Raw genomic sequence first — 26,570 nt, 5'->3', positions numbered from 1 at the left:
TCCCTACTGAACAGAAAAAAAAAAAAACCAAAAAACAACAAGGATGATCTTTTCAATTCCCAACATACCCTTTTTGAAATAGAGGCCTGGAGCTACATGCTGTAGTTAAAATGCAGTCCCATGATGGATTAAGACAGCGGTCGAACCGCTTCCCGGTTTGCTCTCTGTTGACTCTCTAAATAATGCTTCTCGTTTGTCCACAGGTTGAGAGATTTTTATACGTTCATTAAACCACCTCCAAGGGACACCAAGACCCTTTTTTATGTGATCACAGCTACTCCAGAGCTCATGGTTGGACATGTATTCAGACTAACTCCCTGGATAACAGAAAGAGCAAAACCAACTAAAGTGCTTTAATTTTACCCTGAGATAAACTTACTTAGATCAATTCAGGTACCATAAACCAGATCTGACCTCAAGTTTTACTGCAAGTAAGTTTTTAGGTGGATTGTTTTTACCAGCCTTTTCTTTTTTTTTTTGCCTAGCTGATGTGTGTTAACTACTTAAATTAAAATTAAAAAGAAGGTAGCATTTTACCACTTAAGACCTGTTCTGTGTGACCTAAGCTCTGACGCTTAGATCTATGAATGACCTTGACAAGATGTGAGAGGAAACTGCAGATTTGACACAATGAAAGAGTGGATGCATTCAAGAGGCTAGAAAAACAGGCTCCATCATTTAGCAGCTGTAATTTGAAAAGATTTAAAAAAAAAATTTACAACAATCAAATGCCGAACATTAGCATCTTAGGCATAAATGTTGTGTTACAGAAATATTACAAAGGCATCTGGTAAACAGTATTAATTCAAAATGAATTAGAATTAAAGAAAAAAACCCTATCCACTCCTGAATTTTACAGACTCCCTCTTCCTCCAGGGGAAAAAAAAAAAAAAAAGAGTAAGGCTGAGGGACATGGTATTTTTTCGATATTTCAAAAGCTATTGTATGGAATAAATCCATAACCTTCTGACGCGTTGCTCTCCGTTTCTGGAGTTGTTCACAGGTGTAAATCAGTCAGAGAGCTGGAGGTATTAGGCATAAGGAATACAGATCTGTCGCCTCCTGACTGGTGAGCCAGGTGGTATTGTCAAGAGCAGCACACAGCAAGAGAAACATGGCTGAGAACCTTTTGGATGTTAAGTTGTTGGCATAACATACAGGAGCCATCAGGAGAGCCAGATCCTAGGTCAGGACGCTGTGCTGCCTTCACATTCCAGCAACCTGAAAAACCTTGGCAATCGATCACACAAGAGAGGCCAAATTCCAAAGCCAGCTGGGATGCGTGAGCAGAACTGCACCCACTGTACTAGCAATATTAATCGACATGATGGTAGAAAGTAAAACTCTGGAAGTGGTGGAGAAAGAAAGAGGAAACACAAGTGAGCCTATGCCTGGGACCTACCACAGTCATGGCCAGTTCAGAAAAGTAGTACAGCAAAGCAACACTTGAAAAATACAGTATGCCTACTCAGAAGAAAGCAACATGTTTTCAGCAAGTTTCAAACCTTTCTCCGAGGTGACCTCAGTCTTTTCTTATTGTCTCTTTATTCACTCGTGCATGAAGTGCAGTTTTCTTCTCCCAGATCATTAATTATGACACGTTCAACCAAACAGTGCTCATGGCAATACGATAATGGATGTTGTGATAAACGGGTTAACTTTGTTCATAAAATCGTATGTGGGTGTAGAGGGCTTCACTGTAACTTAGCTAAGAGAAACCACAAACATACTGATAAGTAAACATCTGCTCACTTGCTTGCTGACTAATGCCATATACAGAAACAACTGCTGCCTTATCTATACGCTTGCTAAGCAGTCCTAAAAACTGTTTAATCAAGGAAACTGTCATATGCTTGTTGGAATCCCTATGACTAAGCAACTCAAGGGAGGGGGTTGGTTTGCGCAAACTAACTAAATTACCAGGTCCACTCCAGGACACCTGAGGAAGACTTCGACCTTCATTCCAACGACCACCAGGAGACCGATAACGACCACCTAACAACAACGCAGAGGATTCTGGAGGCCACGTATGCAGGAACAAAGGCCTGTATAAAGGGAGCGGGGGGCATAAATGGGATGATTAGTGTAATAAGAAAAATGTGGTCCTAGATGACCATCCTGTTAGGTAGAGATAGTAGGTTTAAATAACACATGCTGAGCTTGTAACTAGATAAGGAATTATCAACACAACCGACTAACGGCAAACACCGACAAGAGGAACTATCAGAACACAAACAGGAGGACATTTACAAATAATGAGGGATCCTGGAAATAATTAACATAATTACACCCATTCCCAGAAACTAATTGTAACAACCCTTACTCATCTTAATGAATATGTATGCTTTATCCAATAAATTGGTGTCTTCCGTGTGATTCGATGCGCGCCGTTGGTGGAGTGGTGACTCCCTGGCCGCCCAGCGCTGTTTTTGCTCATTTATCGCTTGCTAAATTCATGTTAATAAACTTTCTTATGATTAATATAAATTGGCTTTCCCGATTTATCACGAGCTTCTATAACAGATGTCATCAAAAACCATCACTTGCCATTTACCCCCACCCCTTGTTTACAACCAGCCAGGCCATTTCCAGTCTTTGCTTGCCCACACAAGTACTCTGTTCAAGACTGGGAGTCCTCATACAAAACCCTTTCCAAGACTCTATGGGATGCTGCAACACCCAGCACGTTCACCTAAACCACAGCTGCAATCCCAGAACAGCTTGTGTTTTCAGGGAGTATTGCACTACTGTCACCTATAGGTGATTTTAACTCTCTCATGAGTACTTCACACCTCCCTACAAACTGACATCTTCCGAATGACGCTCAATCCAAATTTGAATATTTTCAGAAATAAAGGCCCCCTCGGGATGCAGCCCTCCTCCTGAGCCACCTCCTCACTCTCACCCGCTTTACCCTTCCCCAGCTGACACGGTTCCTCCTGGGCTTTCCCCAGCTCTGTGGGCAAAGGCCCCCACGGCAGCTGGGCAGGGCAGGGCAGGGCAGGGCAGCCCCTACAGACTCCCGAGATCCCGGAGCAGGGCCCACCGCCCCCTCCCGCAGAAGGCCCACACTGCGAGGGGCGGCGGCGGCGGCAGATGAGGGCACGGAGGGGGTGGAGGGAGGGCACGGAGGGGGCAGCCTTCCAGCCAGCCCCGGCCTGCCTGCCTGGCCGCCGCCGCCGCGGGTGCCGGGCGTGGCTCCAACCGCCATCGAAGCCGCCCGCGCACCACTGCCACCACGCGCTCCACCGTGCCCACGTGACAACCTCCCCGCTTCCCCATTGGCCGCCGGAGAGACGCGTGACGGCCGCCGCACCCGGAAGAGGAAAGGAAGGGGGCGGGGAGCTGGTAGCGCGCGCGGGGGCGGTGGCGGCGGGAGGAGAAGGGTCCGGCCGCGGCGGGGCCCGTCCGGCGGCGGGCAAGGTAACCTCCTCCCGCGGCGGCCGTGGGCAGGCTACGGGGCGGGCGCCTCACGGTTGGGCTGGGGCCGGCGGGCGCCTGACGGCGCCGCCGGGTGGGGCGAGGCGGGGCTGGGCCGCGTCGCTGCATCACTCCGGGGCTGTGCTGCGGTGTGCGCTGGCAGCCGGCTGACAGCGGGCACACGCGGCCCGGAAAGGGCCGGGGCCGCTCTTCCCGCTCTGTGCTCGGCGGGGGCCGCGGGTTGGGCCCGGCCGCCTCCTCGGCGCTCTGGGGAGCGCGGGTGCCTGGGGACGCCGCCTCCCGCCGGTGCCATCTGCCACGGGGACGGCGAGCAGTCGTGCTGCTGCGGGTTGTTATAATCTTATTGAAAACTATGAAGATCTCTGTGTTGCGTTATGTTCTCTGTGCCTCCCCGAAGGAGGGCAGGGGCGGCCCCCTGGCATGCTCCCGCGTGCAGCCTCAGCATCAGTCAGTGCATAGCCTCGCTCGGTGTATTTCTGGAATAAAGTACACGGACGTCACACTTATGGGCACGAGGCCCACAGCAGTGGTCTGCCTGCCTAGCGAGAGGAGCTGTGCGATAGCAGCGTTAAAACACAGAGTGTGACAGCATAAAAAATAACTTCTGTGGTGTTCTGTCTTGGGAAGAGCTCTGGGAAATGTAGTGATAGAGGAATTGGAATTTTGATTTTTAAACAGGAACATGTAATTTATAATACCTGTTTTTTACTAAGAGTATAATTATAAGGATTCTTTTAAGCACAAGAAAAGCCTAAACTAGAACTCAGATGGTGCACCCTCGACGATGCTGTCATTGTTTAGCTTGTGTTAGAAAACTGACTCAGGCCAAGCTAAACAAAGGTAAGCTTACACCTGGAGGGGTGTTTACAGCTAGTGACCTCACTGTGGTATGCACTTCATCTCCTGTTAGCCTGAGGCCACCTATCTGGGAAAAACGTTGGGTGTGTAAGAAATGTAAATGGCTCTTCTCTTACTGCATTGATTCTTTGAGTGGGGTTTGTTTTGGTTTGTTGTGTGGTTTTTTTGTTTAAGCAAACTATGAACATCTGTTACAGAGGAAGATGTGATCAGTTTTATGCAAACTGTTAAAATTTTCTTCTTTTTTTAGATTCTTTTTTAACTGCTAAAAAGAAACTGCAATGGAGAGTACAGTGATGGTCACTGTCCTTCTATTGTTTTCCATACTACTGTGTGAAAGTTATCGTCATGGATTAGAGACAGCTACTGTTGTGCATATGTCAGAGAGAACTTTTTCAGAAAAGGCAGCTGGCATTAATATTGACTTGGCAGGATTAATACAGAAGTTTCACCTCCAGGAGCTTTTTCATCGTTATGGAGAAAACAACTCTCTGTCAGTTGAAGGGTTTAGAAAACTGCTCCAGAACATAGGTATAGATAAAATGAAAAGGATTAGAATAGACCACGATCATGACCACGATCATCACCTTCATCATAATCATGTTTCATTGAGTAAAAACTCCGAGAAGACTGTTTGTCCAAACCATGAATCTGATGCTAACAAAGACCACAAGAATAGTCACTCAAAGGAACCTCATAAAGGAGAGAATGTAGGACATCAGCAGAACTTTGTACACAGCAAGAACACTGGTAGCCAAATAACAGCATCTATCATCACTGCTCCCACAGATGGCCACTCTGAATTACATAACGTGCAACCTGGAGAAGTCAAGGAGGTTGCTCGTTTGGGTCTGACCAGCTCTAATGCTGTTAATGTCACAGGTGGCAGCAATGCAAGCTGGCTTGCTAACAGCAAAGCAAATGAATCTCATACTTCTCCCAAGGAATTGGAAAGAGGAAGTTTCCTGTATTCTAAATCGAAAAACCAAAATACCCAGGAGGTGGGACTGATTCTTTTGTGTTCTTGGGAATCCAGATCCACTGAGAATGTTGTTATGGCTTATTTGTCAGGTGCTTATCATTTAATTGGGTACAAGCTTTGTAGTGTAACAGTACTCATAGCAAAATACACACAACTTTCCTTGAAACTTAATGTTTTGAAGGAATGTTGTGTTATGCTCACAAGCTCAGAGGAAAATATATATGTGGTCCAGTTATTTTTAATTTTTCCTAAAGAAATATGTACTTATATTAAGTATAAACATACATTTGGTTTTGTATGTTTATTATTTATGTATTATTTTTAAATATTACTAAAAAAGAGAAACACTTTAAATTTAAAAATTGCTGTTCTGCCTTAAAGCCAGAATCTGTCTTGTTTTCTAATAATGTGGTGAAAGTAAAAAATCTAGTTAAAAGACTGTCGTTCTCATCAAAGCTGCCTCACAAGAGTTAGATAATCCTATGGCAGATAGTGTAAAACTGCAGGGAAGTAACTGGCACCTTCCTCCTTCAACCCCCTCCCTCCCTGTCTTCTTCAAGACTGTGTGTAGAGACCAATTGTAAAAAAGATTGCTGCAAAATGTTATTTATTACTTTATAATAGTGAAAATTAGTGCTGATAAAGTCTATAGTTGTGCTGTAGACAGTTTTCTGTGGGGAGGAGGGGGTGGAGGCACAGTTGTTACTAAATAGGTTTGTGCATTTCAATTAAAATGGGATGTGCAGTCCTCTTAAGATACATCATGATATTTTGGTTCTGGTTAATCTTTTAACACGTCTCTTTCCGCAGTGCTCCAGTGCATCAAAACTGATGCAGTCCCATGGAATAGGCACTCAAGTATTGTTGACTGCAACAGAATTTAGTTACCTCTGTCCAGCTCTTATTAATCAGATCGATGGCAAATACTGCATAGTCCATGCAACTAGTGAAAAAGCTGAAACTCCTCCAAAAAGTTACTCTCTGCAAATAGGTGGGTTGTTTTTTTTAACATGGAATAAAAGCTTTCTGGAAGCCCATTTATATTGGTTATAAATTTGAGAAACATATTTCAAAGTTGAAAGAAGTTTGTAATTTTCATTTTGCACTTGACCATGTCTAGAGAGAAATCTTTGTGGTGTACCACTTGTTAACATCTGTCTGATTAATCGAATGATCAGGCGTTGATAACAGGAATGTTAGGCAAACAAAATCTCATACAGCTGTCATTTATCTTGTTACTTTTTTCTTTCTTTTTTTTTTTTTTTTTACCAGCTTGGATTGGTGGCTTTATATCCATCTCTGTCATCAGTTTTCTTTCCTTATTGGGTGTTATATTGGTACCGCTGATGAATCGCGTATTTTTCAAATTTCTTCTAAGTTTTCTTGTGGCATTGGCTGTGGGGACTTTGAGTGGAGATGCTTTTTTACATCTCCTTCCACATGTAAGTATTAATTACTGTTTCATTCATTAGCTCAGAACAGAAAATTTGACACCTGTCTGTACTTCTTAGTGATAATTTTAATCCCTATTGAGTAATACCTATTTGGTGAGTCATTTCTCAGCCTTGTAAGGTAGATGATGTGATGGAAAGGTTTCCCACTTGGAACTGTTTGTATTATTCATTTCACAGTCCTTACAGTGTAAAAACTTGAGACCATTATCCCCAATCTATTTCCTGTTCTTAGTCATATATGCTGCTAAATCACGTATTGTTCCTTGCATGAAAGAATTTTGCATAAATGTTTTTTAGTCACTGATTGCAATGTTGCCTCTTTATTCTCTTTTTCCAGTTTAATGAACTTTATAGATAGCGGAAATAGCTCACTGTACACTTTAAATGTGAAATAGATAATCCACTATTTTCTCTTATCAGCCACTTATGTTGATTGCTTATCCATTGTAATTTTTTTATCAGAATCAAGCATTTCTGAAGTCCTGGGAAAACACTACTTGATAGACTTTGGAGTTACATATTGCTCTTATGTAAGATAGACAATGAAATTGGAATATGATTACTAAATTTCTGCTTTTCTTGAAGCTCTTAAACAGACGTTTGCCCCTACCCTGCTACCCCCTCCACCCCAGAGGCAGCTTGTTCCAGCTTTCAGTTAAGATGGATAAAAAGGACCGCAGATCCTGCGGTGGTTTCTGAGCCCTGTGTATAATTCATCGGGTTCTTCTTCCTTTCAGTTAATTTTGCATTTGCTGTGTGAGGTTATGTAAATCTAAACATGTGTGAGTGAGGTGTCCTAGAGGTTTTTTTTAGTTCTGAACATATCAGTTGCCAGTGAGGAGGGGACGAATGTCAGACTTCCTTTAAACAAGAAAATTACTGCTAAGTTCCTTGTAGAAAAAGGTGTTTGACATCTATGAGCTGTCTTAGATGGGAACGTAATTGGTGTGCTGGCTGTGACTACTACTTAAAATGCAGTTTCCTTGACTGCGTCAGGAGTTTTTGTGGGGGCAGCTGTACATCTTGTATTGAGCAGTATGCATGTAGCTGCAGTGAGACAATGAATACCAGGCCTACTTGCAGTCCTTTCAATGTTTCCTTCTATCAACAGATTTCTTTGTAATTGTTTGTATCCAGAGCAGTTACCCCATGAAAATTGTTAAGTCTGGACGCCAGGCTTATGGAAAAGAATGTGAAGAATGCTTTCTATGTTTCTTATATTATCAGTTCTTTTGAATATAATGACTTCTCCCATTTGGTTCTCCCCTTAGTCTCATGGAAACCATCACCATCACCATGAAAAACCTCTGCTTGAACAAAACAAAGGGTCTATGGTCAGACATCTTGTTTTTCAAAGTATAGAGGAGAGTGCTTACCTGGATTCTACATGGAAGGGACTTACAGCACTTGGAGGCTTGTATTTCATGTTTCTAGTGGAGCATTTGATCACTTTAATAAAGCAGTTTAAAGACAAGAAGAAAAAGGTATCGGAACTATTATTTTGAACCTATATTGTATTGCATGATCATTTCTGAATACACTTACAAAAAACTTTTGAGTATCGTATATCTGTCTGGATTTAATAGTGATTGCTGACTTGATTAGTGTTATAATTTCATTTATATTAGTGACATGTATACTTTTAAACTACATGATAACTTTTTTGTATGGTCCTGTTATGGAAGAGCTCTGAGCTATTTCCTTAACCAGACATATAGTACAGGCTTGACACCACAGTGAATTGTTTAATAAGCAAACATCCAATTGCACCCTTTGTTTTAACAAAGTGCTTTAAAAAGTTACTGCTCATTATTGACTTGCTTCTGACATCTCAAGGTGATTATATAACTATCTGAACTGTTTTATTATTGTTTTAATTCTTATACTGGATGAAGTAAGATGGCCTTGTACAGTTATTGTACTACTGTTGAGGGGGACACTTGCACAAAAGAGGGTAAGGGTGGCACTAAGTGCTTACATAAATAAGCATCCAACTACAATGTAGAAAGTGACTTCATTAGGTAGCATTCCATTTGGAAATACAGTCTGCCAAGCCCTTCTTTTCTTTCCCTTCTCTCCCCTGAAAAAGAAGAGCAATACAGCTTTCAGATTAATATGCTGGTTTTTATGTGGAAGGTAAATAATAACTTTGGCAGGTCAGAAATGTTGGTAACTCGCCAATTATTGGTAACTGGGTTCTTTAAAGACTAGTGTAGCCAGAAATAAACAATGATGTAAAAGCTGACTCAGTAAAAAACATGCAGTAAAAGCTGGTGATATCTTAAGCTTTGCTTGAAGAAAGTTAGTAAACTACTAATTGCTTAGCTTCAAAATAGCTAATTTCTAGGCTACCAGAGACTGATAATCTCTGGTTTTATTGTTAAATTGGTCATTAAGGCAGCAGTCTCAGAGCAGATGCCATGTAAGCTCTTTGACTTTGGTCACGGGAGGTTGTGTTGGTGTGGACTGTACTGAAGCTAAACTAACTGCAAGTAACAGGATCGCTTTCCCTAGCTCTATTTAAATTTATTTGCCAAGAAAGGACATGAAGAGTTCCAAGCAAAGCAAGTATTTTGTGTGTCCTTCTCTCAGCCACTGGGAATAGATGTCATGTTAGACAAATTACACCCTTTAGATACTGAGTCACTGATCATAAGTTGTTGTGATACAGACATTAGTGAGCAACGATTAGAGATTTTACTTGGTTTTATAGTAACATTATAGTGACATTACAATGGAAAGTAATTAGTGGAGTAACTTTTACTCAGTATTTGATGTGTTTTGCTTTTCAGATGAACCCCTCTGCTTTTTTTCCTCATGAAAAAATGTGGGGTACTTATGTGTGTGGGTTTGTTTGGTTTTTTTTTGTTGTTGTTGTTTGTTTGGTTGGTTTTTTTTTGTTTTCCCCTCCTATGGAGCCTGAGGAGCCTTTGTTGTCTTATTGTACTTAGCTGAGTTTCTAATGTTCCTCTTCTGCGCTCTTTATATGGCTTCCATGTTGCCTTCTTTCTGTGAAGGCTGCGTAAGTGTTGTGAATATAATGTTACTCATGTAATTCCTGAAAAATAAGTAAAATACTCATAACTACAGTATTTTCTTTTGGAATAAGAAAAAAAATGAAGATGATGGAGAAACTAAGAAGTTTTCAGCGAATGAAGAAAAGTTAGATACAGATGATCGTAAGTCTCCGTAATATTGCACAGTTGTTATTTTGTGACAGCACTCTTTAAAAACCACCTGATTAATGGCAGCTCATAGATCTGCTTCTTACTGTAGACTGGATCACTACCTACTTGAATTCCTTTCAGAACCAAAACTGTCTGTGCATTGATACATAGAGGACTGGCTCTATTTGCTGCTTTCCTTTTAAAAGGATTGATAGGTTGCAAGTAGTGAATTCAGTTTTGAAACCTTAAGCCATTTTATTCTGGATTTAACAGCAGAAGTTGAAACCATTCTGTGAAGCTCTTCTGCCTATGCCTGTTGCAAATACAGCTGTACCTACTGGCTTCTGCGCTTCTCTTTAGACTGTTAGATGTTACGTGCATGATCCATTATTTTGATTTCTGTATGTCTTAACTCTGGATTTTGTTACTTTGAGTATTTATTTTTTAAGGTTGATAATGTAAAATCCTAGAGGTTACTTGAAGTATTTGGACTGCAAATGATCATGTGTCAGCCGAAACACACCTCTCTAGATACTTGTTAGCTCTTGCAGCTAAAAGAGGTGTTCTGCTTTTCATAATAGTTTTATAACTAATGAAAGAATTGTCAGTAATGCAGAAAAAAAAGTGTGTATGCTTATTTAATTGCAGGGTAAGAATTTAGCAAGTTTTAAGGGTTAGTTAAAATAACTAACCTTAGTGTGCCACAAATGTTTATATTTAATGACGTTTCATGGTCTGTGTTGATGACTTTATTTTTGAGTGTTTATTTTTCAGGTGTGCAAACTTAAGCTCCTGTATTTATATGAAAGACAGGAGTTTCCAAAATTATCTATAACGTAATCCTCTTGTGCATTTTTATTCTTCACCCCTAAGATGAATAAATGGCATATGCTTTCCAGACACAGTCTTTCTGAAGCAATTGAACTAACAACCTTCATGCTGTGAAACTGGGAGATAGAGCCTTATGCTGTTGTGTTTAAATTGCACTGGATCTTAGATTAAAAGCATTTTTACCTTTTAGGAGGCATTTGTGGATGTAATGTAGGGGCTGCTTCAGCAGTAGGGGACAGAAACTAAAGGTTTTTCTTATCTTGAACTATTGGGAATTATCTTGGAAATCGGATTAAAGAAAAATAAGTTGTGGAAACCCTTGGGGAAAAAAAACTTCTGGTACAAGAAGCTTGGGGTATCAGTCTCAACTTCTAGACTTACCGGTTTCTTCCTTACTGCATCACTTATTCAACTTGTTTATTGTATCTTTGCTTCCTAGGTGATTTTAAAAATGTATAATATTATACTCTGGGTTTTTGTAACAGGACCTGAGTGCTATCTAGGGACAGACTCTCAAGATCCATCACCCTTCATTTCTCAGCAGCCAACTGTACAAGAAGAAGAAGAAGTGATGATCGCTCATTCTCATCAAGAGGAGGTTGACAATGAATATGTGTCCAGGGGCTGTAGAAACAAATGTCATTCTCACTTACACGATACTCTAGGACAGACAGATCATCTTAGTCATCATCACCACGACTACCATCATATTCTGCATCACCATCATCATCAGAACCACCATCCCCACAGTCACAGTCAGCGCTACTCACGTGAAGAACTGAAGGATGCTGGGATAGCAACTCTGGCATGGATGGTGATTATGGGAGATGGACTACACAATTTCAGTGATGGCCTAGCAATTGGTAAGTGTTAGCTTGGACACTGCAGCTTTTGTTTTATTTGAGGACAGCAAAGTCTTCTTGCTGTCACTTATCTCTTTATTAGGAACGTAACTAATTTGTGGTGGATCTTTGAAGGCTAAACTTTTATCTGATAGCAGCTCTGAATGAGTAAGAAAAATCTCCAGTTTAACAACCTGGACATCAGTGACAAATGAAACAGGAATTATGTACTTACAGCTATGTTTCTTTAGGAAATCTATAAACCTTGCTTTACTTCTAATGTTCAGCAAAGCTAACATTTTTCAAAAGTAAAGCTAGGCTTATAAAACAATATTTGGGACTTAGAGCTGACTTTGTATTTCAATGCTTCCAAGTGCTCAGCAATTTTTTTTAATTTATTTTTTTAAAGACAAGCTTGTCTTTTTGGTCACATATAAACTAACTGTGTTTTTTCCACTTCAGTCAGGCCACTAGTATCATTGACTTCTTGATTTCTTTTTTTCTTCCATCTTCACTTGTTAGGCAGCAAGGACAGGTTCTGTACTTTGCCTGTACTGGGCCCTGGTTATACATCATGTGTAAGTTTCCTGAGAGCACTGGTGAGCAGGGAGATGGGACCCTGGTTCCAGTCTGCTGTAGGCTGAAGATTACCCAAATGCATTAGGCAGTATATATATGTGATTTTTGTTCTGTGGGAGGTAGGCATGCATTCATTTTTACTGTAAAATGAATTTGGTCCAAGGCATTGTGTTCTCTAAGGTGCTTTTACACTTTTGCATAGCAGTCCTGTCACATTCAGATTCTCAGGTCTTGCCATCCACTAAAGAGCAGCATTGCAGTTCTTCCTAGTGCTTGTACTAACCTTCCAGACAAGGTCTGTGCTGCTTTTTGTATCCTAGGAATGTGTGAGTGAGGCATTAATTAACAGGACATTAGTTAGCTATTACCTGTCAGAAAATCATGCTTTACTCAAAATCTTGTTCTTAAAGTTGAGCATAATAGTCCATTTTTTGTGGGGTATTTTTTTTTAATTTAAACTGGTATAAACAGTTATTTTACGTGTAATCAGAACATTTTATATTTTTGTTCCTTTTTTGTTCGTATCCCTGTTTTTCCCTTACATGTGGTAGTTGTTCAGTCTTTTTTGACAGTGCTTCAATAAAAATATTTCTTTATCACAAAAAGAACAGATTGAATATTATGTTTTGGCCTTCTGGCTGGGAGGTCAGCTTTGGGAACTCTTCTTTTTTCTAGAAGGAGAGCTAGACTACAGGTATTTTAAATGTAAAAGGTTAAAGTAAGTTATAGAAAGGGATGTCAAATCAGTAATCCTCAGTTCTTATGCTAGTCTTTTGTAATCTTGACTTTGGTATTCGAAACTAATCTGTGACTTTACAGGTATTGGATTAATTTCCACCTTGTATAGCATACTGGGGTCAGTTCAGTAGTATTAGTCATTCTGTAAATTTTATTGTAGGAACAAGTTCGTTCTTGTTTGACGAGAAAACCCAATAATTATTTTCTCATGGCAGTGTTTGCAGTTGTTGAGAGTCAGTCAATTCAAAGTGTAACATGAAAAGAGAACTCCTGATTTAATCTCATTTTTTTATGAAAGTTGAAGCATAGAATGTAAATTTCTGAGCAGATCAGTAGTGAAAATGTGGTAGAAGGAGGAGGATTTGCATGCAAATTACATGCAGAATCAATTACCTCTTAGCATTAGGGAGATGTGGGAAGGAGCTATGACTTTATACTTATGAAGTGAGAAGTATGAGGAAGGTTAATAAAGGCTTATTGAATGAGTGAGAGCAATAGCGTTTAGAAGTCCTGCTGTATAGCGTGTTCACGCTAATGGAAATGTGGGTTTCCTTCAGTTCTGGATGTGCTCAGAAATATTGTGGAAAACCATGGATTTGATGATGTTGTGAAAATGCCAGTACTACTTCCATAATATTTTATCTGTATTTAAATGAAGATGTGAATGCTTCCATGAAGACAGCTTTAGCCAGAGTAACCCTTCACTTAAGCTGATTCATTTCGTGTGATTGTTATTCATAACTTTCATCAATTACTCTTTTCCTCAATTACTCTTTTCCTCAAATCTGTGCTAATTATGTAGGAATAAGATTTAAAAGTGCTTCTTTTTTTATTAAAGCATGAAACAGTTGCATCTGACTAATTTGTACATAATGATCTTCGGAGATTGGACATTTCTGTGTAGCTTCAACTAAATAACTAAAATGCAGAACACTTTTTACACTAATTTTATGTATATATTTTTCTTTAGCCTTTTTTTGAGAGAAAGGATGTCTTAAAACATATTTTAAGATACGACACTGTTAAATCAACTTCTTGAGAGGGGATAATACCAGATACATTAATGTCTTCAATTTGTTAATGTTTCAAGGCATCTTTTTAGCAGCGAAATATAAAAATAGATATTCCTGTTAATTAAACCTGTACTTTGGTTGCTATGTAACTGTACAGTATACAGCCATATCAGCCACCTAGGCACTTTGCAAAGCAGTCAGGTTTTCTTTGGCTTGCCTTTGTGGTCCCAAAATTAGATTTGTCATGTGTGATTAAGCTGGATTCTTGTATTTTTGGTTTTCCTCTAACAAGTGATAAGACTGGGAAAACATTGTATAGAGACGGTAATATAGAGGAACTTGTAGATTATTGAGGATGCAGGCATGGGAGAAGGTAATTACCTTCTGCCTTCCTCTACTTATCTAGTCTCCTCAGAAACTGAAGCCTAATTGAATGCTGAAGGATTCTCCTGTCTTAGTAGGAGGTAACTGTAGCTACACTGTCTCTCAATGTCTGAGTCCAAAACTATAAAGCAATGTTTAGGAGGGGTAAAAAAACCTAACAGACTAATAGCTGGAAAAGATTGGTAGTGTTCACTAATAACCTCTTTTGCTAGTCGAGTAGCAGTAACTCCTGTCACTTACCTGTTAATTACTGCATAGACTTGTATGACTGAAAGTTTTAGTGTGGTGGAAAACACTCCTGCTGAGGGCTCAAGTCAAAATAGCTTTTGTCTTGCACGCTGTGCACCTCTGAATTGGACTTCACAAATAGTCATAGAAATGGGTGACCTCTAGAGGTCATTTAGTCAAACCCTCTGCTAGAAGCAGCTCTTGGGAACACTAAATTGGGTCGGTCGTGGCTTTGCACAGCCAAGTCTTGAAAACCTCCACGGATGGGGAGACTCCACCACATCTGTGGCTGACCTCTTCTAGTGTTGCACTACTGTCTCTTAATAAGGAAAATTTTATTTATGTCCAGCCTGAAGCTCCCAAGTTGCAATTTGCAGCATCTCCCCCTGTTGTGTCATCTCAGTACTTTGAAGAGTTAGGCTCGTTCAGATTTGTGACTGCACTAAAGGTACTTATAAGCCATTGTTAGACCACCCCTTAGTCTCGTGGAGAGGGAAGTTAAATATATCTAGCTTCCTCAAGCTTTTAGGCCTTATGCTGTAGTCCTCTGATCATCTTGTCAGCCTCTGTTGGACAGTATTCACATCCACCTTGAACTGGGACACCCCAAAGTGGACAGAGAATCCCAGGAACAGCCTCACCCATGCTTAGCAGAGGGAGATAAGAAACTTAGTCTGCTGGCCTTGCTTCTCCTAAGACTATGCAATTTGTGGTTCACTGTACTTGCAACGAGAGCACACTGTTGGCTCATATTCAACTTGTTGTCCATCTTAATCCTTACATCCTTTTTGGGAAGGCTTCTCTTTCAGCCAGTCAGTTCCTGCCTTGTAGTAATGCATGAAGTTATTCTGTCCCACATGCAGAACTTCTCTCTTTTCCTCTTTGAACTTCATAAGATTTCTGTTGGCCTAGTCTTCAAGTTTTACCATGGTCTTTCTTGTCTAAAGCTCTAGTGCTTGATGTGTCAACTGAGCCCTTACATTCTTCTTACTTTCTTCACCTTGCCCCTCAACTCGGTGTCATCTGCAAATTTGCTGATGGTGCAGTCTGTTTCATCCAAATCATAGAATCATTTAGGTTGGAAAGGACCTTTAAGATCATCGAGTCCAACCATTAATCTAGCACTGCCAAGTCCACCACTAAACCATGTCTCTAAGCACCACATCTACATGTCTTTTAAATACCTCCAGGGACAATGACTCCACCACTTCACTGGGCAGCCTGTTCCAATGCTTGACAACCCTTTTGGTGAAGAAATTTTTCCTAATATCCAATCTAAACCTTCCCTGGTGCAACTTGAGGCCAGTGAAGATATTGAAGAAAATTGGTCACACTGTTTGCCCTGGTGAACTCTACTTGTTACTAGCCAGCCATCAAGCCCTGTTAGCCCAGCAGTCCAGCCAATGTGCAGTCATCTAAATGTCCAGCCCATATTTCCTGTCAGAAATCATACTAAAGTCAAGTTCTGTTACGTTCACTGCTGTCACCACATCTATAGTCGGTTATTTCCTCAAGCTGGGTCAAGCATTTGGAGAGGGATTTGAAGAGGATATTCAAGATAATCTTTCTAGGAACTGAGATGAGGCTGACGGTCCCTGGGTCCTGTTCTTTGCCTTTCTTAAAAACTGGAATAATGTTATCCTTTGCCCTGAATTCCACTGGGGCCTTCTATAGCCATGGTTTTCCATAGATGATAGACTGCAGCCTTGCAGTCACATCAGTCAACTCTGTCAGTACCTTTGGGTGAGTCCCATCCCAGGATGCATCTGAGCGGTTCCAGTTTCTAAGTATCTGTAAACTGTTGCTTCTCTGCTGTTTGCTGTCCCTTTCTTTCTGGAATGGTGCTGGGATCTGGTTTTGTCTATGAAGACCAAGATGAAGGCGGTGCTGGTGCTTCAGCGTCTTTTTATGTCTACTGCTTGGTTCCCTTTCCCATCCATCAACAGACCTAAATTTTTCCTGAACTTTGTTTCTCAGCTAGCCTTCCTGTAGAACTGTTTCTTGTTATCCTTGATGTCATTAGTCTTAGCTCCAGCTGGGCTTTGGTCTTCCTCCTTTTTGTTCCACTGCTTTTATCTTCCTTGTTGCCAACCTTTTGTTTCTATTTTTTGTGTGCTTCCTTTTTGAGTCTTAATTCATTAAAACATACTCTGCTTAGCTGAACGTGTCTTCTGTTGGAAGTCCTAGTGTTCCTGCATAAACAGGGTAGTTCATTTGTGCACTGTTAAGCGTGCTTTACCAATCAGCCGCCTCTTCTGGGCACTTTTTCCCCTTTGACTGATTCCCAGGATATTCTACCCTGCAATTCCTAAAATAAGTCAAAGCCTGCTTCATTAAAATCTGGAGTCCTAATTTTGCTTCTTCCTTTCCCAGCCTCCTTCTGTGTCCTGAACTCATTTACCTCATGCTCACTGGAGCTCAAGATGCCATTTTTTGCTGCATTTGCCATCAGTTCTTCCTCGTTTGTGAGCAGCGGGTCAAGTAGAACTCTAATCCTGGCTGGCTCTTCTATCATTTGTATTGGGAAACCATCGCCAACACAATTAAGGAACATCCTGGATTGTGTGCCTCAGTGCTGTTATCTTCACAGCTGAAAACTCTCATGTGAATGGTGATGTCTTGTGTGGTTGTTCACAGGTAGCCTTATCCACCACCTTTTCTTGGTTAGGTGGTTTGTAACTGTATTCCTCGTGTTACTCTGTTCTTGACCGAGGGACTCAATAGGCACAAGGAACTGCATTTATATGTAGTTTTATACAGGAGCTCTGTGCAGTTAAGGAACTCCTTTATGTAGGTAGGCAAAAAACAGTGACTTGTATTCTGTCTTTTCTAGGCAGTCTGTATGTAGCCATGGGGGCCAAATGAGCTTTGGTGGTGTCTCCACAGCATCATTAAGACAGGCTCTGGGCAAGCAATGGACTTCTCTGGCCAGTAGCTCTGGTTGGCAGGTCTGCCTCTGCCCTCTATCCTGCATGGGAGGGAATCTCCTGTCACTAAAAATCTTTCCTTTCTTTTTGTATCGCTCGCCCTAATCTGATGTGCTGAGCGAATATTCTGGGCTGGGCAGAACTCATTTATCCTCTCACTGCTGCCAGGGTCCTGACCATGGTCTTTAGATTAGCAGCTGCAAGTGGGGATGGAGGGTTCTTCCTCTTGCCAGGCTTCACTGTTTTCAGATTTTACCCATCTGGGGGTTCATGTTCCCTGTTCCAGTGCTGCTTTGGGTCCTGCCTTCCTCTTTAGTCTGAAGTGGCTTGGGCTTTTACCTCTGTAGAATGTATCTGAAGACCCTCTCCATCCCTTGTTCATTATCCCTCCTTCAGAGATGCCTGCTCACTGCTTCTTGCATCTCCTTCACTGGGTGCTACAGCATGCACCGTAGAGGTAAGGCTGCCATTGCTGTTGCTGCAGGGAGGACTATCAGTCATTTCTTGCAGATGAATACTTGGATGACAGTGTCCCCACTCAGGAGTTACAGCTGGGTAGAGGCTGCTGGAGTACTGGGGGTGGTGACCACAGCAGAGAGAGGGGATTGTCTCCTGTGGTCTCATCGCCATTGTAGCTCTTCCTCTGTGAGCAGTACTCCTGGGTCCCTTGCGTGCCAACTACTGCGACATGGCCCTGTGCCTCTCCGACTGCTTATTGGCAGCACCTTGTTTGCTGGCACGCTCCTTGTAGTAGCTGAAGAGGAAGCTGGACGTGGTTCTGCTGCACCCCTTGTTGAGGCTCTCCATGAACCCTTCAGCCCTGCTGTGTGCTGCTTCCTCCTGAGCTGCTGTCAAATAAAAATAGCAAGCAACAGAAGGATTGGAGAAAACAAGAAAGATGAGGACTGTTGGACTAGTTTAAGGAGTTTTTATGGGTTTTTTCCTCCGCTTAAAGTATGATAGTTCACTTACGTGCAAGCTGCCTAGAATTCACAATTTTTCACTGCTGGTTTCACGTGACTATATAGCCTCTCTTACTGTTGAACTGGCTTCCCTTTTTCCAGTGCCTGATTCTGAGGCAGTTGAGCCACCTTCTTCCCCTTGTATCTTTAAAAAAAAGTGTCTTTTCTGATAGTATTTCAATTTATTGCATTTTTTGGGAGGGTTGTGTTATTGAAAGGTATTGGGCTTAGTTCAGAAATAAGGTAGTGAAATTTGGTTTGCTTTAACTAATTGGAGGATTCCATGTTGCTTCTGATTTTGAAACTTATAAACGAAAACTGTTCAGTTAAAGTTTAAATGCTTCCACAAGCATAAGAAAAATTTGAGTGAAACCAGGATGTCCTAATCTGATATGAGCATATGCAACGATGTTTCTGTGCTTGATGTCTGAATATGCAGTAATGTTTCGTTTTTTTTTTTTTTTTTCCTTGTCTCTTCATAGGAGCAGCCTTTACTGAAGGGTTATCTAGTGGTTTAAGCACTTCTGTGGCTGTATTTTGCCATGAATTACCTCATGAGCTAGGTAAGACCCCAATATTTCTGTATGCTGCAGCTACCTAGGTACTTACAGGTGAAATTTGGAGAATTAAGAGATTTTTTTGTTCTGTGGCACAGTAAAATTTGATCAGAAAACTTCATCTGTTTCGGATTGTCTACTCAAGAATACTTTTAACTTATTTAAAGAATGTTTTATTAATTGAATTAATCGTCCTTTTAAAAATCTAAACATTTCAGCTACTTTGTTTAAAACTTAGTGTCTCTTGCAGTTACTTACAACTTGTTCTGTATAGTTCAGTGTTAGTCTTCATTCTCCTTAACAACATAAATTGTGAATTGCAGGAGAGCGTGTGTCAGAATTTACGTTTCTCACATCTTTGTTTAATTTCATTCATGTGTTTGTGCAGTTGAAGGGAAGGTCACAATTAGTCGAACTCCTTTCCGCGTAACGTTTGCTGCTTTTTAATTAAGTCTTGCAAAGAACTGCTGTAGCTCTAAATTAAACCTGTAACTACTTAGAAATCTTTACTGGAAATAGTTTGTCTTTCAAGCTCAAGTGATCTAAATTCACAACCACAATTTCTCATGGGAATGCTTGTGTCTCATGTTGTAAGTTTAGTATTTGGCCCTTTTGCAGGGCAGCTCATGAGAACAGGATGTAGCTGCTTAATTTAACTCGGAATGAAGCCAATCTTCTTTCCAATTGTTGAATAATTTTGAATGTGCAACTGGTATTTCTTTCGAAGCTGTCACGGCCATAGTCATACCTGGTGTACAGAATGAGGAAAGAACAGTTTGCTTGCACTCTTTTAAGGTTTAATTCCCTAGAAAGTAGAATGTTCAATTTAATTTAATGGAGCTTGTAAACCACTATGTGTATATATCGAACTATTTATTAAACAGTTTGAAATATTTGTTTGTCAGTACAATAATGTTATACAGAAATACATTACTCTAGAGAAACGTACCTGGTTTTATGACATGGGGGGAATTAAGTCTTGCTCATCTTAATATAAATTCCACAGGAATTGTGGCACTTGTATTAATTACGTGTACTAAATGTTGTTAATACAAATATACAAGATAAATTCACGTTACGAATCTGATAACTTTAGATACAAATGTTCTGTTGGTTTTGCAGCAAGAAAAATATTTTAAAATTGAAATCACGCTTCTTTAATCATGACAGAAAACTTCATAGAAATGCCTTCTTTAACTGAGAACATGAAGTGGCATAGGAATACTAAAATAAATGGGACTAGCTGAAGTTAGCTGGGCATAAAATTGGATCATTCCATTCTTAATGCTGAACAATGTTCGTAACATAATACCAGTTCATCTTAAGTGCAGTATCCTGTGGGAAAAGCTGTTGTAACAAAATTCTCAACTTTGAAGACTGCTTTTGTTTACTTTGACTGGAGAGAACTTACATTTTTATATAGAATCAATTTTATTTCCAAATAATAAGCTTATTTTAGTCTTTTTTTTTTTTTCATTTAGATAGAAATCCATTTTAGATCTAATTTATCTATTCTGAATGATGGATAACCTCTTTCTGGCTGGTAATCTGTTATTCTTTCAAGTAAAAATAAGATGTTAAGGATCATTTGCAGAAATTAATAAAGAATTTTTTCCTAAATTTATGAAACAGCTAGACTTCAAGCACAAAGAGCAGTTACAGGATACTAAATGGAATCATCACCATTGCTTTATGCAATTAAGCGGGAATATTTTATTTTAGAAACTTCTTTAGAACGCTCATGCATATTGGGTACTACAGTATTTTACAGCGTTCAAATGCAAACTACACTAAAAGCTGCTTCTTCCAAAGATCTTAAGACTTTAAGGTTATAAACTTAAAATGTTTGCTGCTGTGTTGTTCTTCATATGTGCCTTTTTGTCCCCCAGTGATTTCTGATTTTGTGAAGGAAAAAAATAAGGCAGATGACAGCATAAAACTAGCTTAGTAATCTTGTAAGTGAGAAGAGAACTCATGAATACTGCAGTAGTTACCTGAGGATGAAAACTTTCTGTTTTGTTCCCTGCTGTAGGAGATTTTGCGGTACTTCTAAAAGCCGGTATGACTGTCAAGCAAGCTGTGCTTTATAACGCTCTGTCAGCTATGCTGGCCTACCTTGGAATGGCAACGGGGATTCTTATCGGTCATTATGCAGACAATGTTTCAATGTGGATATTTGCACTTACTGCTGGCTTGTTCATGTATGTGGCTCTTGTGGATATGGTAAGTGGCTAGACCTACTTGAGTTTATATAATGTATTTTAAGAATTAATGCCAATTATATTTTGATCTTAAAATAAATTCTTCCACCTTTTCTCCCTCCATTTCTTTTTTTTTGTGCATTTGAAGATACAAAAGAGTATGCACTGTTGTGTGATTGTTTCTCCCTTAGTTGTTAAACAGAGGCGGTTAACAGCACAAGTAGAGTAAAAAATTAGCTTCTGACAGTGGCTCCTATAGCAGACAGCGAGTAAGACTGCAAGTTGCATGCTGTCGGCACCACCACATGTGCTTCGGCTTTTTCAGTAAATCATTACTGCTTCTTGGGATGAAGACAGAATTGTATTAAAACCTATACTGTACCTAAGAAGCATTTTTGTACAGAAGTACAAAGTATTTGGTGGATGGTCGTGAAAGCTTAACTGTCTTCTTAAGAATAAAATTCTTGGTGTGGCTTGATTAAATTAGTTGGTAAATAAGCCAGCCATTTACTCAGGATATGCTTAAGACATCAACATAATTATAATGAAAACAGTCATTAGAACATTACAGATTCTCTCTGTCTCTAAATATGCAAGTAGACTCTGATAATGTTCATGTTGAGTGACACCTAATTCAAGAAGTAGTAGTATTAATGCACTCAATGGGAAAGACTAGAGGAGTAAGACCCCACTACCTCCTGTATCACGGTTGAAGAACTGGGTTTGAAGTAACTGTTTATTTTGAAGGCAATTAACACTTTCATGTTGGTTTAGGTGCCCGAAATGCTCCACAATGATGCCAGTGATCATGGATGTAGCCGCTGGGGATACTTCCTGTTACAGAACGCTGGGATTCTCTTGGGTTTTGGGATAATGCTGCTTATCTCCGTATTTGAACATAAGATTGTATTCAGCATAAACCTGTAATCCTGGTTGCCAGGAAGAAAGCTTGGTGTTAAATTATAAGTGGTAGGGTTTTTTTTGTATTAAATTCCCTAGTGGAGAGGTACGTTTGATATAGACTAGATATTTTTATCGGTGTGCTTTGTTGTGTCCCTCCCTCCCTTCTCCCCCTGCTAGAAATAAACCCTGTAAGGTTTTTTCACTTAGGATTTAGCATTGCATCTGGTACTGTGGAAAGTTGTACTTAGTAAAACATAGTGAAAGCGCCAAATCTATTAAAGGAGTGTTGTCTGGGTGGTTAGGGTTGGTGGGGTTTTTTTTAGTAAATTTATTTACTGCATGTGATTATATGTAACGGGGTTTTTTTACTTCAATGCTTGGTTTAAAGAAATAAAACAATGGTGGTTTTTATTTCAGCACAATCAAAATCGGTGGATACAAAGCACAGTGAGCAGTGTAAAACAACAACAAAAGACAGACATGTAATGGGTAGCATGTGTTTATATTGGTAGAAACTCATCTCTTCTGTGTCCACCTGGTTTACAAAGAGTGGCAGATGAGTCCACTCCATCCTTTTAGTGGTGGTTCCACTCTCAATAGCTTATGTATTCTTTGTGTCTTGTTTCAGTTGGTTCCTACTCCAAACAAATTCTTGTGAAATGCTGTTTTAAGTGTTTGCACTGAATGTTTTACCTGTTTCATTTCTCAAATCGGCAACAAAAGTACAGCTATTAGATTGTAAAAGCATAGCTCTAGCTCTGCTGTATGTGAATTCCATCAAAAAGACTTTTAAAGTAGTGCCATATCCCACTTATGCTGCCTGAAATAGCAAAGATGTATTAAAGTCTGTTTGATATCAAGGGGAGGAGTGCTACCAGCTGAGACAAAGTAAAGTGTTGATTTACTTCAGGGAATGAGCTGAGTGGGAGAGCTGACTACATCTAGTTCAGCGTGACTGCACCCAAACCTGTGCTTGCAAAACAGTTAATATTCTTTGCAACAACTAAAGCTAAGAGATCCAAAATAGCAAAATTTCTTTGGCAGCTTGTTAAGGGTAATTATAAGTATATACATAAGTATGTAGTTTTAGCTTACAGTTTTAATATTTTAACCACTCTGACAGTAACCGATAGGAGGAGAAAGATGAAAAAGACAATGGCAAAATAATTAAATGCTGCATTTGCAGGCAAGGTGAACATTAGACAACTTCTATATAATGAATAAGAAACAGAATTATGCTACCTTAACTAGCTAGCTTTAAAAATTCCAGAAATAAACCAATTAGAACTTATTTCTGATTCAACTTTACCACTGCTTCAAGTCAACAGCTGAATAAAAAGCTTCAACAAAGAGGAAGTGTTTGTAATACCATGCCTGACAGGTTAAAATAGTCTGGCATATGTTGGTCTGTCATAAAATGAAAGCTAAAATTACTTTTATCACCTCAGAAACAGATGTTTGGAATGAATTGAGTGGTTTTGGGGCTTTTTTTACTGGTTAAGAAATGGAGATCTCAGGAGTTTCTGCAGCCAGTGGAATATTAGCTTTTCCTCCTTCAGTCTTTCCTCAGGTTAACAAGACTGAGATTTAATCATCTGCCCACAGTGATGAGATCCTGTTCTTTGCCTCCTTTGAAGGCAGGGGGTGGAGAAAGGCGTACTTCCTTCAGCTCAGCTAATGCCTCCCAAGGGGAGCATTAAGCTGTGGTGGGGTCTTACCAGCTCCCCCAGATCTGCACAGGTATGAAGCTGTGTGTCTCTTTGCTTGGTGAGCGGTTGTTTGGAGAGAAGAACAGACTTCTCTTTTGGGAGCACTCATTTTCCTGCCCCCCAACTTAATTTCCCATCTCTAGAAGCTACTCTGGTGCTGGGCTTTCTTCTCTAAGAAGAACACTGACAAAATATTGGTAGGTGTGTTCCTTCCCTTCATCAAGCACTTTACATTTTGTGTTTCTTTTATTCTGTGCTGTTGTCTTTTGATTAAGCCTTTGGACTTTAGTTAGAAGCACACCTCTGAACAAAAGGCAGATGCAGGCTGCCAGAGTAGTTCTTCAGCTTGAGGTACAGAAGAGTCATGCCATGGTACAATAGCCATCTGCTACATTTTCATAGCATCTCCTTGGTCATCCATCCTGTGCTCTTTTTACTCTTTCTTAACAGCAGTTGTATTCTAGTATTACCAAGCTTGAATTGGTAGCATCTGTGAGTATGATGAAAAATGGAGATATATATACCCATTGCTGCTGTATGTTCCATGCTTTTAAACTGCTAGTTCGTTTGAACGGTCTCTGAAGAGATGGTAACTTCTGGGGTTTTTTTTTGTTTTGTTTTGTTTTTCAAATTATCTAAATTGTTGTGACACTTCTGCCCTTACCTGTGCTATGGCTGTTTCCTGACTTTGTTGTAGCTAAAACCCAGCTGCTGATCTTCATCTTTCATTTGCTTGAATACCACAACCTTTGGCTCATCAAAAGCTGTTTAGTGTCTGGTGTGTGCATGTCACTGCTTTCTTTAGAAAAAAAAAAAAAAAAGTTCAACCCCACCCCCTCAACACAAACACACACAACCTGTCAAAACTGAATTTTTTATGCCTTGACTACTGCCTTTTCCTGAAGTGACCTCCTGTCTTGGCAGTCCCACCTCATTCCAGATCTCAGAATGTGGCTACTTTTCCTCTGGAGGTCTCTTCCTGATGTCTCTCCCTTTGGAGCTGTCTGACTTGACCCTTGAGTCTTGCCTTTGCTGGGGCTAATGGTGCTGGTCACCACTGGAGCCGATGTGCCTCAATTGGTGCTCCTGTATTGCTCCTCATGAGGAAGATGCATTTGTGGCTGAAAAAACTCAGTACGGCTTCACCACCTTCCCTCCAAACCTTTCATCACAGCTCTGTTCTGCTGAAATGCAGTGCCTGAGATGCAACCTCACTGCATCCCTGTGGGTTTTGTAGGGCTTGGGCACTGTTGTTTTACCAGTGGTGTGGTAAACCACTGTAAAGTCATTGTGCCTTAGCCCTGGGGTCTTCCGCCTTCTGTCCTGCACCCTTGGCTGTTACAGAAACTAGGCATGCTCCATCGCTGTGGTCGTGAGGGATTTCAGACTTGGGTGAGCTCAGTTCATTTGAATTTTTTGTTATTGATTTCTGTTAGCCTACAACCTAAATAGCTGCTAGTTCAGCTGGACTTCTCTTGTCCGTGTGCTGGAGATGATACAGGAAGCAGGGGCATAGCCTCGTGTTGCCCAAGAGGTTGTAAGATCAATGACTAAATGATGGAGATAAATCTACAAATTTCAGTCAGTGTTTGCAGTGGGTTCTTGGCTGGCTTTCAATGTAATCAACTGACATTAAAATATCTGCATATCAAAACACATTGCGAATGTAACAAAGTGAAAAATAAATTGTCTTTAGAGCATGTGGGCAGAAATGGCTCGATAAACTAGACACAAGCATATCCCACCCAGTCAGTGCTCTTTAATCTTTGATGGAGAGATGTCCATGACGGACAGCTGTCCAAGCCTAGTAACCGAGAAGACTAGTAATAGACTGAAACCTGCTGTAGGTTTGTACCAGCAAGATGACAAAATTTCTTTTTTGTTTTTTTTTTTTTATTTGTCATAAAGTAGAATCCACATCTTGTTGTGATGTACTCACATTGAAAATACTCATGGTTTTGCAAACTGATGGGGCAGAGCCTCTAAGCAGCCCTTTATTTTTATGCATATATTTTTCTGCAGTAGTTTGTAACTTGCCTGGCTATTCCAGCTGATAAATGGAAGTGTCTCTTCTTTGTGTATGTCTGTACTGTAATTAATTTTACATGCTGTTACAGCTGCCTTAGTTTGTGCCTGTACTAGATGCAGGTGAACAGAAGAGGCAAACAATGCTGGAACTGAAGTTATTTTCTGTGTTCTTCTAAGGGTTTTGGCCTATAAGTGTACAGAAAAGGTGTTGTGTGGAGTTGTGGTGTGCAGCGAGAGTCAAAACAAAGCTGTGGAAGTTCTCACCTGCCCGGCCTCTGGGGTTCAGGTGCTGCTACCGTTTCTCTGCCCTGTTGTGGACAGGGCACCTCAGCGTGATGCCAGGGAACCCACCTGAGTTAAGTTTATTTGAAGTACAGTCAAGGCTAAAATGTAACTCACCGTTCCTCTCCTGCTTGCCTCAATTTAGAGACTAGCATAGTTATAGTTTCTGTGGAAAAACGGGGTCATCGTCTTTGCCACAAGCAAGAAACAAAAAAATGTTTTCATGAAATGTGTATTTATTGAAAATACCTTTTTTTCGTGCATATGATGATCACTATGGCTATTACTGAACCAAATGCTGGTTTTTGAGCGTTTTCCTCACTGATGTAGTTGTGGCCCGTCACATCTTTCGTTTACCTTATCAGAATAAAAAAATATGTAAAATTATATTTCCTTACAGTTACTAAAAACGACTGCCGGTACCAGAATTGCTTCCCTACGCTTTCGGGTGGGGCTGAGGGAAGGGTTTTGCCGTAGAACCGCT

At 40.3% G+C, this 26,570-nt stretch overlaps 1 protein-coding gene across 2 annotated transcripts; it reads left to right on the top strand.

Annotated features, from left to right (window-relative positions):
- The first annotated feature begins 3,345 nt into the window (after window positions 1-3,345).
- SLC39A6 (solute carrier family 39 member 6) lies at window positions 3,346-26,475 on the top strand. 2 transcript variants are annotated; one of them, XM_068396945.1, is made up of 10 exons: window positions 3,348-3,423; window positions 4,550-5,300; window positions 6,092-6,272; window positions 6,554-6,723; window positions 8,007-8,219; window positions 9,845-9,914; window positions 11,219-11,596; window positions 18,889-18,969; window positions 20,996-21,186; window positions 21,939-26,475. In XM_068396945.1, the coding sequence occupies exons 2-10, from the start codon at window positions 4,581-4,583 to the stop codon at window positions 22,089-22,091; spliced, it is 2,157 nt and encodes a 718-aa protein (XP_068253046.1). In that variant the 5' UTR covers window positions 3,348-3,423; window positions 4,550-4,580; the 3' UTR covers window positions 22,092-26,475. The 2 variants fall into 2 exon arrangements, with proteins under 2 accessions (XP_068253047.1, XP_068253046.1); XM_068396946.1 differs by lacking the exon at window positions 4,550-5,300 and having other exon boundaries at window positions 3,346-3,423.
- Window positions 26,476-26,570: the final 95 nt, after the last annotated feature.

This window comes from Nyctibius grandis, chromosome 3, assembly GCF_013368605.1.
Source record: "Nyctibius grandis isolate bNycGra1 chromosome 3, bNycGra1.pri, whole genome shotgun sequence".
In the NCBI taxonomy this organism is placed as follows: domain Eukaryota; kingdom Metazoa; phylum Chordata; class Aves; order Nyctibiiformes; family Nyctibiidae; genus Nyctibius; species Nyctibius grandis.
This window is presented reverse-complemented; position numbering and strand designations above follow the sequence as displayed.

Excerpts from the sequence above, each read along its gene's own strand:
- SLC39A6 (XM_068396945.1), top strand. The coding sequence starts at position 4,581 with ATGGAGAGTACAGTGATGGTCACTGTCCTTCTATTGTTTTCCATACTA. Across the intron at positions 9,915-11,218 it reads AAAGTTAGATACAGATGATC|GACCTGAGTGCTATCTAGGG; the intron begins GTAAGTCTCCGT and ends TTTTTGTAACAG. Across the intron at positions 11,597-18,888 it reads CAGTGATGGCCTAGCAATTG|GAGCAGCCTTTACTGAAGGG; the intron begins GTAAGTGTTAGC and ends GTCTCTTCATAG.